Source organism: Otolemur garnettii, unplaced genomic scaffold (genome assembly GCF_000181295.1).
Source record: "Otolemur garnettii isolate 467f Iridium unplaced genomic scaffold, OtoGar3 scaffold00001, whole genome shotgun sequence".
NCBI lineage: Eukaryota > Metazoa > Chordata > Mammalia > Primates > Galagidae > Otolemur > Otolemur garnettii.
Window position 1 is genome coordinate 48,694,429 of NW_003852396.1, and position 16,644 is coordinate 48,711,072.

The 16,644-nt window shown below is 45.2% G+C and overlaps 1 protein-coding gene across 1 annotated transcript in view; it reads left to right on the top strand.

Annotated features, from left to right (window-relative positions):
* The window catches only part of NAV2 (neuron navigator 2), a 276,592-nt gene that overhangs the window by 227,271 nt on the left and 32,677 nt on the right, over window positions 1-16,644 (top strand). Inside the window, exons 21-26 of the mRNA XM_023510001.1 lie at window positions 3,499-3,522; window positions 3,637-3,711; window positions 8,549-8,632; window positions 9,011-9,122; window positions 10,452-10,597; window positions 13,322-13,494. Coding sequence (XP_023365769.1) covers window positions 3,499-3,522; window positions 3,637-3,711; window positions 8,549-8,632; window positions 9,011-9,122; window positions 10,452-10,597; window positions 13,322-13,494 — 614 coding nt within the window. The remainder of the gene's footprint in view (window positions 1-3,498; window positions 3,523-3,636; window positions 3,712-8,548; window positions 8,633-9,010; window positions 9,123-10,451; window positions 10,598-13,321; window positions 13,495-16,644) is intronic.

The following is a 16,644-nucleotide window of genomic DNA, read 5'->3' on the forward strand; positions in this document are numbered from 1 at the left end:
AGCTGTGATGCCAAGGTACTCTACTCAGGGGGACAGCTTGAGGCGCTGTCTCAAAAAAAAAAAAAAAAAAAAACTGGGTATCTGGCTTTTACTGGCCAGCCTTGAAGGGAAAGAGCATGGGCTTCTCCACCTGTGAGTGTTCAAATCTAGGAAACTATTACGTGCAATTCCAGGGGCAGCCCCTTCATGCCAGGCACTGGAAGCTCTTGCAATGAAAGATGCTCTTCCAATAGCCTTTGTTCTGGGTCTGTGAATATAAAGACAGTGCTTTGTGAAATTTAAAGTTGTCGTTTTTGAGTGGACATAACAAATTACCAAAGATCTAATAATAATAACTTTTAATTCTATGTTCATTTGGATAGCAAGAGACCTAGGTCTAATCTTAGTTATTTTCTCACTATGTGACTTTCAACAAATCACCTTGTTATTCAGGGTGTCTCTCAGTTTTGCCCTCTGAGTCAGGAAGCTGAGTGAGGTGATCTTCCCAGGTCCCCACCCCATCTCTGACCTTCCTTGAGCCATGGAGTCAGAGGTTTCCATTTGCTGTCCTCACTTGTGCCTTCTCTGAGAATTTAGATTGCTTCTGTGGACTTCTAAAGAAATAGCCTAACATTTGAATGTTTTCATGCTAGAGTACTCTACTAATTTCCTGCAAAACTGCAAGTCTAGCTAGACTCTGCTACCACCTACCACGGAGGCATGATTCCTTATCTGTTATTGGCTTCTTGTTGATGCCGAAATTTCTAAACACGTGTCCCAGGCGCCTTTGTAAATGTTAAGGTGAACAAGTTCTTGTTTATTGTCTAAAAAGGTATTTTAGGAGTCTCTTAAGTTGCCAAAGACCCAGAACGAGGAATCTCAGCTTCATAGCTGAGAGTTTTCAAGGCTCTTATTGGATGACAGTCAGTTCCTTCCTTGAAATCTCTGTAATTCTTGGATATTCAAGAATGTTTAATCTGCCTGAAATCCGCCCACAATTTTAATTACAAACGAAAGCATTACATGGTCTAAATAATTGCCATAGAGAAGTCATGGACTTGAAATAGAAAAGGTCTGAGAGGCCGCATCTGGCATCAGACTTGCTTTCTTGGTCAATAGGGAGCAGTTGAGCTCCCAGTGGAACTGCGGAGTGGAAGGAGGCCCGCCGCTACACACAGTGTTCCCAGATGTGCGGAACAGCAGCAGCAGCTGAGGGCACAATGCAGAGGACGGGATTTCTCTTGGCTGCTCTTGATAATGGGGGCCAAACCCCAGAAACAGGTGGGCACAGGGACAGACAGTGACAGAGGCATGGGGAAGGACTGTTAGTTGAAATGTTTAGTAGTAGAACTAGATCCGTGTGGATGTTCCAGCCTGCTAACAGGCCTCTACCAGCTTCCCCACTGTTAGATTGCTGTGGCATCCTCACCAATAACTTTTCTCCTTTGGATGAGACTTCTGGAAAGCCTCCATGAGAATGTAGCTATTATAAAAGAATGAGAGAATGTGCTGGTTAAGATCACAAGCTCTGGAGCCAGACTACCTTGGATCCAACCCCAACTGTCCTCACATGTGCCTTCTCTGAGACGTTAGGTACCAATTAACCAGCTACAACCATGGGCAAGTAATTTAACCTCTCTGTGCCTCAGTTTCCTCATATGCAAACCAGAAAGCAATAGTATTAGTACTTACTCTAAGGGTTGTGATAAGGATTAAATAATGAATGTAAAGTGATTGAAACAGTCTGGCATGTGATAAGCATTCAGCAAAATGCTCATTATTATTACCCAAATGTAAGCAACACAAGGTCAGGGACCTGGTCGTGTTCACAACTATATCCTGGTTTGTTTGGGTTTTTTTTTTTTGAGACAGAGTCTCACTATGTCATCCTGGGTAAAGTGCTGTGACATCACAGCTCACAACAACCTCAAACTCTTGGGCTTAAGCGATTCTCTTGCCTCAGCCTCCCAAGTAGCTGGGGCTACAGGTCCCTGCCACAACGCCCAGCTATTCTTTGGGTATAGTTGTCACTGTTGTTTGGCAGGCCCAGGCTCGATTTGAACCCACCAACTTCAGTGTATGTGGCTGGTGCTACAGGCGCCAAGCCAATATAACCCGGTTTCTTAAAACAGTGCCTGGCACATAGTAGGAGATCAGTGAATATTTGATGTGTGGTCGCAGTGGAGTGGACAACAAAGAATGAATATTACCTGGGAAGGAAGAGTGAACCCTGAGGACATCTTCCAACCTTCTGAAAGTATTTCTTAGATAAGGAGATTGTTAAACTATGTGACTTAGGCAAGACACTTAACCTCTTTGAACCTCTAAAGAAATACAGACAAACTACTTAAAGGAATTATTGTCAGGATTAAATGACACATTTATTTAAAAACTAGTTGCTGCTATTGGCCACATTTGTTTAAAAACTAGTTGCTGCTATTGGTGGTGGTGGGTTGGGGGGGGGCTTTTGGGATTAGGAGGGAGGGCAGTGGGAATCTGGGGTGAAGACCAGACAGGAAGCAGCTGCCCACTTGCTCTGCTGATTGGTGTTGAGGTCTGCAGGTTCTAATGAATCATCCCCCTTTGTGTTCTGAACTAATAGAAAATTAGACACTTACACACTAAAAATCAGATGCTGATTTTTAAAAATATTGGGTTTATCACTAGTGAAATTGGATTAGGACACTCATCTAGGACCCAAGGACAAAATGGGGCCCTTACTATTGTCCACTCACCTAACTGGTTTACAAATCATTCCTCATCCCTGGGGACACTGGAGTGGTGGGTGGAGAGGAGGACAGGAACACTTCTACATTTCCAAGGAGCAGAATGGATGCCTTTTTTATGGGCCCCCATAGGAACCAGAGGAGAGGGGAAGAAAGGTTCCTCCTGCAGCAGGTTCCTACATCCCATGTGAATGCCTCTTCTGGGAAGAGATAGTCTCAGAGTTTCTGCCTGGCAGGTACCTATGTCACCACAGCATGGAAGGCTCTGCCAGTAAAATGGACAACAGGGCAAACCCTTCCTGGTAGGGTCATGGATAATTGGGAGACTTATGGTGGGGCATAGGAAGCTAAAGGTCACTTCTGTCTTGACCACTGTATAGTACCAACCTGGCTGATAGGGACCTCCCCATCCCTCCTGACTTAGAGGCCTGTCTGCCCTGCTGCTGTTCCCGCTGAGATGCCCTATGTAGGTGAAAGAGAGGGATAAAATGGGCGCAGAATTAACATGAGAGCTGTCCTCCTTGCTCCCTAGATAGGATTGCCAGATAAAATACAGAACACCTAATTAAATTTGGAAGTCAGATTAACAAATAATTTCTTAGTATAAATATGTCCCCAATATTGCATGGAATTTACTTAGACTAAAAAAAAACAAAACTAAAATTTAACCAGAAAAGAAACTAATAAATCTTCCAGCTAGTGCAGGTATCCACACATGGCGCTCAGGGTGGGCTGGACTTCACAGTCCTTTCCTTGCTCAGCTGGTCTAACTTCCCTTATGTTTTCTTTATAGCCCGAAGAAAAATGCCAGTCAGAGGTAAGGAACAGCTTGCTGCTTGGATTTCCGCTCTCATTATTATGGATTGTTTTACCCAACTCAACCTAGAAATGGATTCCCAAAGCAAGTGACTCTGTCCCTTGTCATCTGTAGATTCGTAAATTGCGGCGGGAACTAGATGCCTCCCAGGAGAAGGTTTCAGCGTTGACCACCCAGCTGACAGCAAATGTAAGTACAGACAGGGCAGTAGCCATGGGGGTGAGAGGTCCTACTTGTTGAGCACTGCCTTGGGGCCTCCTGTCTCTGAACATACAGAATCGGCAGAGTATGATAAAAAGGATATAGCAGACGTCCTCAAACTAAGACCTGCAGGCCACATGCAGCCCGCCTAGGACATTTATCCAGCCTGCCGGGTGTGTTTGCCTCCACTGCCTGTCCTCCCTAGCAGCCGACTCGTTTCAGGGCCCGCAGTCTGGCCCTCCAACGGTCTGAGGGACAATGAACTGGCCCCCTGTTTAAAAAGTTTGAGGACCCCTGGCATACAGGCTTTAGCATCTTGGGTGTGACTGTCAGCTCGCACACTTACTGAGTTTGTGGCTGTGGGTTTGGTTCATTAGCCTTTTAGACTGAATTTGCTTCTCTCTGTAATATGGGTGATAAATCTCTCAACAGTTGTGCTATGGTTTGTGTTTGCTATATATTAAGTGCTCATTAAAATGTCAATTTCTCTCCCTTTCCCTTTCTGAAGATTTTGATCTTAAAGGAGAGGGTAAAGAAGGACAGAAAGGAAAAGAATTTAGGGCTCCGCATTAAACAGCCAGCTGCTCTGTCATTATAATATATACTTTTATGTGCGCAGGGGACACTGCCAAGCAGCATTCAATTCGACACTGTTTGGGTGCCAGCTATGCCTCGGGCACTGTGGGTGCAATCGTAAAGCAAGCACGGTCACCAGCTTCTTAGCATTCAGTCTCTGCTGCAGCAGAGAGACAGAACAAATAGGATTGCTATAACATGATAACTGCTAGGGTAGAGATGAGGAAGGAAAGGTTGTGGAAGTTCATAAGGGGAGCTAACTCAGTCTTGGTACAGGGTGGGAAGGGGGTCAGGAAGGACCTCCAGAGGAGGCGACATCTGATGAATGCGGTGTAGGGGAAGACAAAATTCATACCAGAGAATAGTTTGCACAAAGGCCAGGGAGAATGGTCTTGGTGCATTTTGAATTATCTGGAGCTTGGTGTGATTAGAATCTGTAGCTTGGCTATGGGGAACAGCTAAGGGTCAGAGAAGGAAATGAGGAGGAAGAAACCACTGGAGAAGGCAAGGGTGAGATCACACAGTGTCTGAGCTGTTGGGCTGGGAGTTTGGACTTCTTCCAGTAAGTTTTAAGAAAGCAGTGGGGTGGTCTGGTTTCTCTTTAGAAAGATTCCTGACTGTGGTGTGGATATAGGATCAGAGTAATGGATTAGAACAGGGGCAGAGGTCTCCTGCCCCCATATGTCCCATCTGATAAGCAGCCCTTGTGCAGAGCTGTGACCAGGCAAAGGCTGGAGCTCAGGAGGCAGAGCTTACAGTATCGGAAGGTACCAAGATGCCTCTGAGGCAAGGCTTCCTGGCCTGGAGATCACAACCCATCCTGAACCCACAGCACTTTGCAACATGCTGTTAAAATGCAGCTTCAGAAATTTGTCTTCCTTTGACTTGGAGTCAATATTCCGATCATTCACCTGGAGTTTTTACCCTGGCATTCTCAGCTTGAGCCTGAGTCAACTCAAGGAAAGCATTTCTCTTTAAAATCTGCACTTGAGTTACCTAGCACGGTGCTTGACCTTACTACAAGGTCAGTAATTGATAGCTGCCTTCACCATTCAGTCTCCTAAGTTCTCTTACATTTCTGGAATTCTTGGATTTCTTTCCAAACCCCTAACATATTAGGCCACTGTGTATTTTGTGATTCCTTGTGTTTCCTTACCTCTTCTACCATCAGTAATGATAACAAAAGAACTTCAGAAATTGATGTAAAAATAAATTCTGAGGCTTAGATCCTATTCTAAAAAGCAGCAGAGGTATTCAATGGATAGATTCTTTATCTAGAGAACTAGAGGTATGCATTCAAATCCAGAATAATTCTAGACCCAGGGAGGGGGTCTTCTGGGTATCATGCAAACATGTGAGGTTTACTGGCATCCCCAACCCACAAGTGATTCTGAGTTACTCTTTTAATTAAGAATTACAGCTGCCAATCGCTGCCCTTGACTAATCCTCAAGTAGTAGTTAACTTATCAGTGAACTTGAGTCAGTGCCTCCACTGATCTCATGTTGCACAAGGAACTTTACTTTGGGCCATTTGGAACTCTACCCTCTGTTCTAAAAGAGTAAGAGCGAGATCCCTTATATTATTCCAGAAGTGAGTTTTGCGACTCATAAAAGCCATTGAATCCTATATTGTTATAAAGTAAATATTTAGTCTTACCACACACCACCGGCAGTGCTAACATGTTTTATTGTCTGCCATTTTTCTCACAGAACAAGCTGTGTTTGTTTTTCTAAGACAAACTACTCAAAGCCACCTTCTCTGGGTGTTTTTATACCGCTGGTGTTTGTTTTCCCTGGGAACGTGAGAATGGTGCTGGATGAGAAGGCTGTTGTGTGTCTCTGAGCCAGGCCTAGGACAGCCTCTCTGGCCTATGTTCATAGTTATGCTGATGACACAAAGACAGTCCTTTTGCTAGGGACCCTCTGGTGCTTCAGAGCAAATGTAGTTTCTTTTTGAGCTTGCAAAAACACTCTTTCAATAGCAGTCTTCAAGGGTTAGGTTTTCGGTTTTGTTTTTAATTGAATAGAAAATGTGAATGCCAACAATTGGAATCATGGGAGGGGGGACAGTGAAAGGCCAAACTGAAATAAATGGAAATGAAGTCATTTAAATTTAACTTAGTCATTCCTTTGTAAGGGAGAGCAAAACACTCTTTTAGGTATTCGTGGCCTGGCCCATTTCCTTCCTTGACTATGTGACTATCTCAAATTGATTGATTTTGATTTTGCCCCCTGTTCTCCAGGACAAACCAAAGCATGTCTATTTATTTTAAAATCAAAAGAGATTTTCTCCATTTTTAATAGAGAAAGATGATGTAGTCAGAAAGCCTAGGTCTTCCACTTAACACTACAAATGGTCCTGGTCCCTGCCGACAGTTGATCCTCGTGATGTCTTAGCCTCAACCATCCTGGTTTGAGGAAGTTGGATAACAGGCCTCTGTGCACCCCTCTGACCTCCCCTTATATCAAATGTTGCTGACCCTCCTCACGACCCAGGCCAAAGGCTTCTTCCCTCTCCCTCCATTCTTACCCTGCTTTTATTCTTCTCTGTGTGCATCAGTCATCTTTTCCTCTAGAATTTTCCAGCAAGATCCAATCTCATTTCCCCCAGGGCTCCTCAGAAGTAACCTCTGCTGGCTCTTCTCCTCGTCCCCTGTCCCCTTGTCCTCGGTGTGTCTGCTCCCTCCCTACACCTGTGTTCTCCGGGAATATGACTCCCCTCTTAGTTTCATTTCTCACTTTCTCATTCCCAAACCCCTTCCCTTCCCTACCAGTGTCATTCATTCCTGCGTTTTGCAATTACTCAATGGCTCATAGGCCTTCCTCACCCATTTTGTTTCATTTCGTGCTCAAGATTGATATTTTTCCCATATCAGGGATAAAGAAGCTGAGGCCAGGAGGATTAGATGACTCGCTCAGCATCAGGAATAATCAGAAAGAGCTCGAATGAGAGCTGGAGACCTACAACTCTATACCCCGTGCCACACCACCTCCTTCATCCAAGTGCTTTTCTTTTCAATCCTCCATTTCCTCATCCAGCCCTCATTTATGGAGTGGCTACTTTGTACCCTGTGAGGATACACAGGGGTAAGCAAGACAGAGGTGGTGTTAACCTTCATCACAATTCATTTTGTCTGCTGCTCAAATGCCTCTTAACTATAGGTCATGCCCCTATTCCATTTATCCAAGTAGAGTTTGGAGGTTAGAAAATTCTGGCTGGTACTGGATGCTTAAGTTGATTGCTGGAAATTCCCTAGCATGACTATTAAAAGGCATCCATTCTTTCTTCTTGGTTTTAATGACGTAACCTGGATCCTTGTTCAACCAACCAACATTTCGACTATTACTCTGTGTCCCAGGCAAAAGCTTAATGTTGGGACACAAAGTTACCTCTTATCCTTGAATAAAGTTGCAGACAGGGGTGCAGGCAGAAAAGAAGCTCACATTTCTCAGTTCTAAAAGGTATTCTTTTTTCACATGTTAAAATCTCTGAAAATTGGATGCATATTTAATTATAATCGACAACACTTGAAAAATTTTCTTAGTAGTAATGTTCCATCTGATGTCATGTTCTAACAGAAGTGTCTAAAAGTACTCGGGAAGTGGTAACTCACTGGGGGAAATAGGTAAGGTTTCTCCAAGGAGGGAGCAGATGGGCCTTTCATTAGCTTTTTATTAACCAGGATTATAATAAGCAAAATATGCCAACCACTTTGTTCATTCTGCAAACATACTTGATATGAGCCTCTACTATGAGCTTAGCAGGTGGTGAGCAAAAAATCATCCCTCAGTGCAGCAGAGAAGGCAGACGTAGATCAACAACCACAGACTGTGTGTGTTTTTAACCATGAAATCACAAAGCATTTGTCAGAAGTGCAGTGTGCTGTGAGAGTATGAAGGAACTAACCCGGTCTGGGTGGGTCTTGAGTGCAAACATAGAGAGCTCTCAAGGTAGACATGTAAAAATCAGACAAGGAGAAGATTGAGGCGGGGAGGGGGGAAGCATTCCGGGCAGAGGGGAAGGGATGGACAGTGGCCCTGAGCTAGGAAGATGGACAGGATGTTTGAGCAAGTAAAATGCTGGAGTCACTGGACCCCAAAAGGCAGCAGGGAATGGGCTTCAAGGCAACCTGAAGGAGTAGGCAATGCCAAGTGATACCTATGGGATTTCTGCCTTTAAGATCCAGCCCCTTTTAGGCCCTCGTGCCTGGCAAGGTAATGGAACTGATGCTGTGTCTTCCCCCTCCAGGCTCATCTCGTGGCAGCCTTTGAACAGAGTCTTGGAAACATGACAATCAGGCTCCAGAGTTTGACCATGACAGCTGAGCAGAAGGTGAGGCAGAAAGGCGGCTGGCTTCTCTCCCTGCGTGGAGTTAACAACAAACCTAAAAATATTACTCTCATTCCTTTAGGTGATTGTAGAGATTTTAATGTACTTCTTGAACTACTAGAATTTAATTGTAAAGAATAGGGAGATCTGTGTAGGGAAAAAATGACTTTGATTGAGTGATGATAACAGCATCAGCCAGATCTGTATTCCCACCCCTACCTCTTCTATGTGTTTGTTTATGCCTGTGGATATTCAGTCCAACTGAATCAGTAAGACAGAGGTTACGTTGAACTCCCCGTTCCCTTCCCTCCCATAGTGAAGCTAAGTGGAATTCTGCACAGAATGGTTTAGGGATCACCAACCGTTCTTTCTGTTCCTCAGGATTCAGAACTGAATGAGTTAAGAAAAACCATTGAGCTGCTAAAGAAACAGAACGCAGCTGCCCAGGCTGCCATAAATGGAGTAATTAACACACCGGAGCTCAATTGCAAAGGTAAAGTAAGAGGAACAGACACCTACCTGCCCCTAGGAGCCTTCCCCTAAGGATACATGATGCCGACACCTACCTGCCCCTAGGAGCCTTCCCCTGACGATACATGATGCAACCTCCCTGCCACAGCGCTGGGTAATTCAATTTTGCCTCAGGTCGGGCAGGTCCTGGAAGGCAAACACTTTTAATCAGGTCACTTCTAGTCTCTGTGAAGATAAAGCTCTTGATCTTCTTGATGGATCTCAAAAATGGGAGAAAATATATTTCTACTGACAGAGCATCAGAGTGGTTTACAGCCCTTAATTTTACTAACACTTTGCTATTGATATAGGATAAACTGAAATAGTTCCTCCCTGATGTATCCAGGAAAACATTTCTGAGCAACTTGCTTTGTCCTTTGTATCTCAGCTGGGATGAAAGAAAAGAATGTAGGTGTGCAGGTGGTTACCTCCTGCTTAAGAATATTGTCAGTAGCAGTAAAAGAAGCAGTGTTGATAGCTTTTATGGAACACGTACTGTGTTCTGAACACTGTGCTCAGTGCTTCAGTGATTAGATCAATTTTATCTTGTTTTCTTCCCATCTGTGAGTATCACACTGGTCCTTTCCTCATTATACTGTTGAGGACACTGGCTTTCGGACATGAGAGCTACTTCCTAAAGTCAGGGAGCAGTAAGAAACAGAAGTGGGTTGAGAACCTGTGTCTGTCTAACCAGGGCTCTCGAGACCACGCTTTAGGGAGTCTGTCCTCCTGGGGAAAACCGTCTGCACACTTCGTTGGATGTCAGTCATTTTCAGTACGGTTGTTCTTGTAGCTATTGGGCCTTCTGAAAAAGTGATGATAGATTTGAAATGGGGAGGATTAGAAAGAACTGGCCAGGCAGAATCAAGGGAAAAAGAGCACCCAGGTGGGAAGATAGCACATGGAAGGCCCCGAGCTGCTGTGGGCTTGGCACTTCCAAGGGCTGCAGTTTTGCAGCAGGAGCCTGGACAACAGGGGCAGAGGGGCGGACAATGATGGTGACCACGGCTGCAGTTCACAGGCACAGGCTCCAGCCTCTCTAAGAGAGCTGGTCTTAGGGAAATTCCCTCTGAGCCTCCCTTCACTTCTGTTTTGTCAAGTGAGAGAAGGTAGACCTTGTTTAGTTGACCCCAGAGGACAGAGAGAGCAGCCACCTACTCAAGGATCTTAAAACCAGCAGTGGGGGACGGAGGTGACATCTAAGTGGGAAATAGAAGTCCCCGGTGTGCGGTTTCACAGGAAGGGCCATCCTCTGCCCTGGAGGACAGGGCTTAGGTCGGCAGCTGCTTATATACCCTGCTTTGGCCTCCAGGAAACGGCCCAGCCCAGTCTGCAGACCTCCGCATCCGCAGGCAGCACTCTTCCGACAGCGTCTCCAGCATCAACAGCGCCACCAGCCACTCCAGCGTGGGCAGCAACATAGAGAGTGACTCGAAGAAAAAGAAGAGGAAGAACTGGGTGAGTGTATGTGCAGACACTCCTGGGGACTGCCTGACAGTGTCAGCCGGGGAACCAGCGCCCCCCCCCCCCCCAATAAAGGCCAGGCTAGCTCTCAACTGCAGGTCATAGACCTTTGGTCTGTGGATAGGTTTTGACTAAAATCAATGTTATGCTCAGCAAAACACAAGAATTTATAAAATCACCACCACTTGGTAGTTGTTTATCTTCCATGAGACTTTGTGTGGAGTCCCCATCTTTCATTCCATACCCGTGTCATTTCTTTCTCATTATACGTCAGCCACAACGTTCTAGGTACGAGAGCAAAGTGTTTTCTTCTTAATTAGTTCCAGAGTACTTTTTTGAGCGTATACTGCTAGTTATCCTATCATTAACAATAACCTCTGTTTACATAATTGCCTAGGATAGCATCAAGTCAGCCTGCTCTTTGAAAACTTTTTAACTCCATCCTGTAAATAAGTTTCCTAATGTCAATGTTAGGAATTAGGGAGGAGTTACAAACTGGAGATTGTACCCTCCTGATGGTGAGTTTAATAACATTAAGTATCCGTTGCAATATTTCTCCACGTGTTCAGAAACCCAGTGAGCTACTTGAATTTCTGTACGGTCATCTTGAACAGTTTTTCTCACCCTTCTGGGAAAATTCTATGCTACTCAATCCCTTCTCAGTTTTTAGTTTTACCAGAAAAGCTGCAAAGTCCTGACCAACATTTGCTATTCCTTGCCTTCAGGCAGGAATATCCCAAGGTGACCTGAAGGTGGCCAGTGGTCAGAGAGCCCTGGTTGTCAGGCTGATGGCATCATTTTCATAGAAGCTTCGACATCCTCACTCACCGTGTACATTCTCATTCATTCTATGTTATCTTGGATGGGTGGCGAGGTCTAGTGATAGAGAAATTAGGGATTTAGTTATTTTAGTCATTGATGACTTGCATTGGAAGCAAGCTAAAAGTCCAGTTCAGTGTGACCCTCTCATCATTCTGATTAATTTTTTCTTTATTAATGGCTTTTAGACAACTGATTTTCTATGACTAAACAGAGAAGATTAACTCATGTTGGCATCTCATATGTCACTGATAAATAAGATCTGATTTGATCATCAAAGTGATGAGAGAATATTTGCTGTGGAAAAAAATGGATATCCATTTGCTTCAATTCTAGAAATAAAACTTACTTTTTGTTGCTTGAAGACAACTTTGGGTTATCAGTAAAGTCAGGGATGATGGATAATTGGCATCCTCAGTGAAGCCCAAAGCTTAATTCTGTCAAATCTTTGTAATCTCCTCCTCTACCTGGTTTTTTAGTAGAGAGTGGAGGCAGGGATTTAAGTTGATGGTTTGTGTCCCTAATCCTGCTGTTTCCATGACTCCTCTCTGGAAATATGACCAGAAGGAAAAAAGCAGGAGAGAAATGAAGGGATCTAGATTTGCCCACAAGCTGGACAGGCAGTTTGTTACAGATGGAACACATTGATGGGAGGAAAAAATCTTAATATTTTTCAGAGTGACCCACTTTCTGAATTTCTCAACACCTAAGAAAACCCCTAGAATGTATTTTCAAGAGGAAAAAAGACTTTAGGAAAAGGAAATTACTCTGTAAAAGACCTTTATTTCAAGATGAAACATTATTTTTTGGTCTAGAACAATAAATACCGATTGTGGCTTTCAGAGAAGATATTACACGTTAATTCTTTTTGTTCCCATGAGAACTTTCAGTTCTACTTTATGGTTTGGGGAAGTAATGATAGACTAATTCCTGTTCCCCAGTATGGTTAATAAGTTTTTAAAAAATGACTGTCCGTTTTTTGAGTTACAAGTAAGATGGCTAATTTCCTGCTTATTAGATTATCATATTTACAAAGGCAGCAGGAACTCCCAGGAGAAGGCAAAGAACCACGCAGCCTTCTGGGGCTAGGGAGCGGTACCGTTAGCACTACTCAGAAAGGAAGGGATCTCTTCCCACCCCCAAATCAAAGAGATGGGGTGATAAGAGGCAGGCATCTACAGAGAGATGGCTGATAAGAGGCAGGAAAAGAATAAGAAGCTAGAGTAGCCATTTCAACCAGACGGGGAGAAGCTGGGAGAACTGGAATTGCAGGGACTCCCCACCTGCTATCCCCTTCCTTTCATGATGGAGGAAGATGCCCCCAGCGCTTCTAATGACTCCTGCCCTCCTGGAAACCTCCTCTGTGTGTGGTGTTTATTATTAGCCATGTTGTGTCTAAAAATCCAAAGCTTTCCCTGTCACTGGCTTTATCTGTTAAAAATTGTCTTTTTTCCTTCCCCTTCCCCATTTTTGCTTGCGTTTTCTCTGGCAGGTAAATGAGGTAAGCAAGACCAACTTTAATATCAGATACCAAGCTAACCCATCCACTGATATGACTAACTCCATCCGCATCTGTTACCAAGTCTGGGCATCCTGCTTTGTTGCTGTGTAACCTCATCTTCCCGACACACATCTGCTGAGCCAGGCTCTGTCTTGCATCTAGTCTGAAACCAAGAGTAGGCATGGAATGTTACCCACAGGTTCAGTCCTTTGAGCTGTCCATACCAGATAACTCTTCTTCCTTTAATGCACTGATTCAAGAGAGCTGTTGGGAACCTTCTCCATTGGTGGGGGGGAAATCTGGGAGAACTAATTGCTTTTTTACGTGCATGTCCCTGTTTTGCCGAGGCCTAAGGATTGGCCTCAGCCCCCGTGAGGCTGACAATCTGGTATATTCAGTTACGCAGCTCCTTCAAGCAAGCTTTCGGGAAGAAGAAGTCCCCCAAGTCAGCATCCTCTCATTCAGACATTGAAGAGATGACAGATTCCTCTTTGCCTTCCTCACCAAAGTTACCACACAACGGGTCCACGGGTTCCACTCCGCTGCTGAGGAATTCTCACTCCAACTCTCTGTAAGTCAGTCCGTCAAGGTCGGCCTAGTCACAGGACATCTTAGCCCTTAAGAACTCTCTCAGATGGGAATGGGGAGGAGTGCTGTTATGCTACATCTGCTCCATAGGATCCTTTGTGTTTTGCTTCAGCAGGACTATGCATGTCCTTTCCGTGAGTTAGGACTGGGAAGGTTGAAAGAGAAAGGAGATTAGGTTTTAGTGCAGGTGATGTCAATATCTGTCATTAGCTGGCTGGCCTTCAGCAAGTTGCTTAACCTCTCTTTGTTTCCATGTCTTTGTCAAACTGGGTTAATGGTTGTTGCCTGCTTACTCTAATCTAAGGACTGACCATGGTAAATGGGTATAAAAGAGCTTGCTCCCTGCAGCAGTGAGAAAGGCCACCTCTGCCCAGTAGGGCTGAACTCATTCTGAGACTGTGGTATTCTAGGCCTAGAATTGAAGAAGAGGAAAGTTATCAGCAAGATGAGAGGAGTTGTGGTTGCGGCCCAAATAGCCACTGAGATGGGGTTAGAAAAAGAGTTTGGCTCTATAAACTTCAGTTTCTTCACGAGTAAAAATGGAGCTAGTTATAGCTGCCTTGGTAGATTCTTGGGAGGGCCAAGTTAGACACTGTGCATTGGAGTTTCATTCTTCCTGTTCCATCTTCCTTCATTCTCGGGAAGCTGGGTCTTCAGAGCTGACCCTAAGTCCACTTACCCAGCCAGTCTGCTAGAGATAGCAGCTTATGTAAGAGTCCTAAGGCCCTGCCCAAATGGCTTTCCACATGGGTACAGAGAGTGCAGGGAAGACCAGCCTGTCCAGAGGTCAGGTCTTTGTAGCACACCAAATGCATGGAAGAGAGGAAATGGACTGTGGGGTCACTGATTTTAAGCCTCCCTACCCACTAGTGAAACATGGCCCTGTCAGGGACTCTGTTTTAATTACCAGCTCCTCTTCTTCCAAGGAGCACCCTAGTAAGAGGGTGGCCACAGGGATGTGTCCTTCCTTCTATTGTGAATGAGGGTAACAATCTGAGCAGGAGAAGGAAGAAGAACCTTTAAGGACTGGACTCCAACATGTCCCTGTGGTCCCCAACCCCAGCATGTGAAGGATTAGATGAATGTGATAGGGAGGATGTGTCTGTTAGATCGTCAGAGTGCCCGAGACGTAAATAAGGAGCAAGTTACAGTCTGAGCATGCTGGCTCATGCCTATAATCCTACCCTGTAATCTCGGGGAGACCAAGGCAGGAGGATCAATTGAAATCAGAAGTTTGAGACCAGCCTGAGCAAGTGTAAGATCCCATCTCTACCCCCACCCCGCAAAAAGAAAAATTAGCCAGGTGCGGTGGTACATGCCTGTAGTCCCACCTCCTTAGGAGGCCAAGGCAGGAGGATCCCTGGAGCCCAGGAGTTTGAGGTTGCCTTGAGCTATGATGATGACATTGCACTCCAGCCTGAGCAGCAAACAGGTTGCTGTGACTCTCACACATGCATCATCTCAGAGCATCCCAGCTCATTTGTTTTCTGACCAGGAGAAAATGGAATTCATCGTCTTTTTATTTACTGATTTAAACTTTGTGTGGAGCAACCTGTGTGAGCAGAGCACTCTTTTAAGGTATCCTGGAGAAAACAGATCTCTAGCCCTGGGAGACTAGGGACCAATAGAGACAGGACATGTAGTACATATCTTTCTGCTCCTGAGCTCCACTCTGTGGCAGGCACTGATCTCAGCTCTTACAGTAGTCTACAAGACAGAGTTCTATTCCAGTAGACCCAATATACATGTACCAAGTGGAAAGAAGGGTGCTAAATAAATCCTGAATAAACTGGAAAAATCAGATAAAGCTCAGGGCTAATGCTATGAATTAAAATAGTGCTGGAATACAGAGTACCTTAGTAGCAACCTTAGATAGAGTGGTCCGAAAAGGCTCCTTGGAGAGGAGGTGGCATTTCAGCTGAGATCTGCATGGTGGAAGGAACCACTGAGTCAGTTCTGGTCAGTATCATTAGTGGCTGTAACACACTCAGCCCAAATCGCAGTGGCTTTGCATATGACTGTTTATTTGTGGCTCTAAACTCATTGCAGACATTCCTAGTCAACAGGCAGCCTGTTCTGTGGTGGTGTGGGCACCGAGGTTCCTGCTGTCCATGAGGCCTAAGTCTTCTGCTCAGCACTCTGTGCCCGGCCATTGGGTAAGGGAGGGGAGAGAGGGCAGAGGATCATACAGGAGGGCCGTAGGGACTGAGCTGGAAGAGGCACACACATTACCTTTCCCCCCGGGCGCGGACCCGGACTCAGGGCTCTACCACCTGCAGGGGAGGAAGTGAGGATGGCAATGGGCTTCAGTGAGCACATAGCAGCCTCTGCCACTCCAGCCCCCAGTGAGCAGGGCAGCCTTCCTGACACAAGGAAAAAATGACACCCTAATGTGGAGACAGCTTCATGTATGTGAGAAGGAGAGGGATGGCCAGCAGGGCTTCCTCAGCATGGGAAAGGAAGCCACAGACAGGCCCTACCTAGGACATGTGACGCTTTGAAGTGAATGTGCATCTGATTTCGGGTGGACTGGGTAGATGGGGGAAAGTTTCAAGCAGGAATGAGGATAATCTGAATTAGTAGAAAGGAGTATCAGGAAGGAAAAAAAGGAGGAAAGGAGAGGCCCTGGAGGCTGGTGCCACCGCAGCCCATTGCTGTCCTTCAGACACTCTGGTCACACTCTGCTTCTTGAGGCCTCGCTGTGCCCTCAGCCTGGTATGCTCTTCCCTTGGTATTTATTCTGGGTCTCTGCTCAGTGCAACCTTATATATAAAGTGTCACCCATCTACACTGCATAAAGCAACAGCCCACCAGCAGCCAGCACTCCACTGTCCCCTTGTCCTGCTGTATTCCCCACCATTGCACATAGCACCATTCGACCCTTGATCTGTAGGCTGTCCCTGGTTATTTGTTCTCTGTCCTCTACCCAAAATCTACAGTATGGGCTTCATGGAGGTAGGTACCCTGTTGGTTTTGCAGGCACTCAAATATTTGGTGGAAAGAATGAGTGACTGATGGAGGTGGTGAGTTCTGGATGGAATTAGACTATATTCTTGAAGAAAGGCTGACAGTCCATGGTGATGATCAGATATGCAATGTGAGGGAAAGAGAAGAGTAATCCTCAGATAGTCCC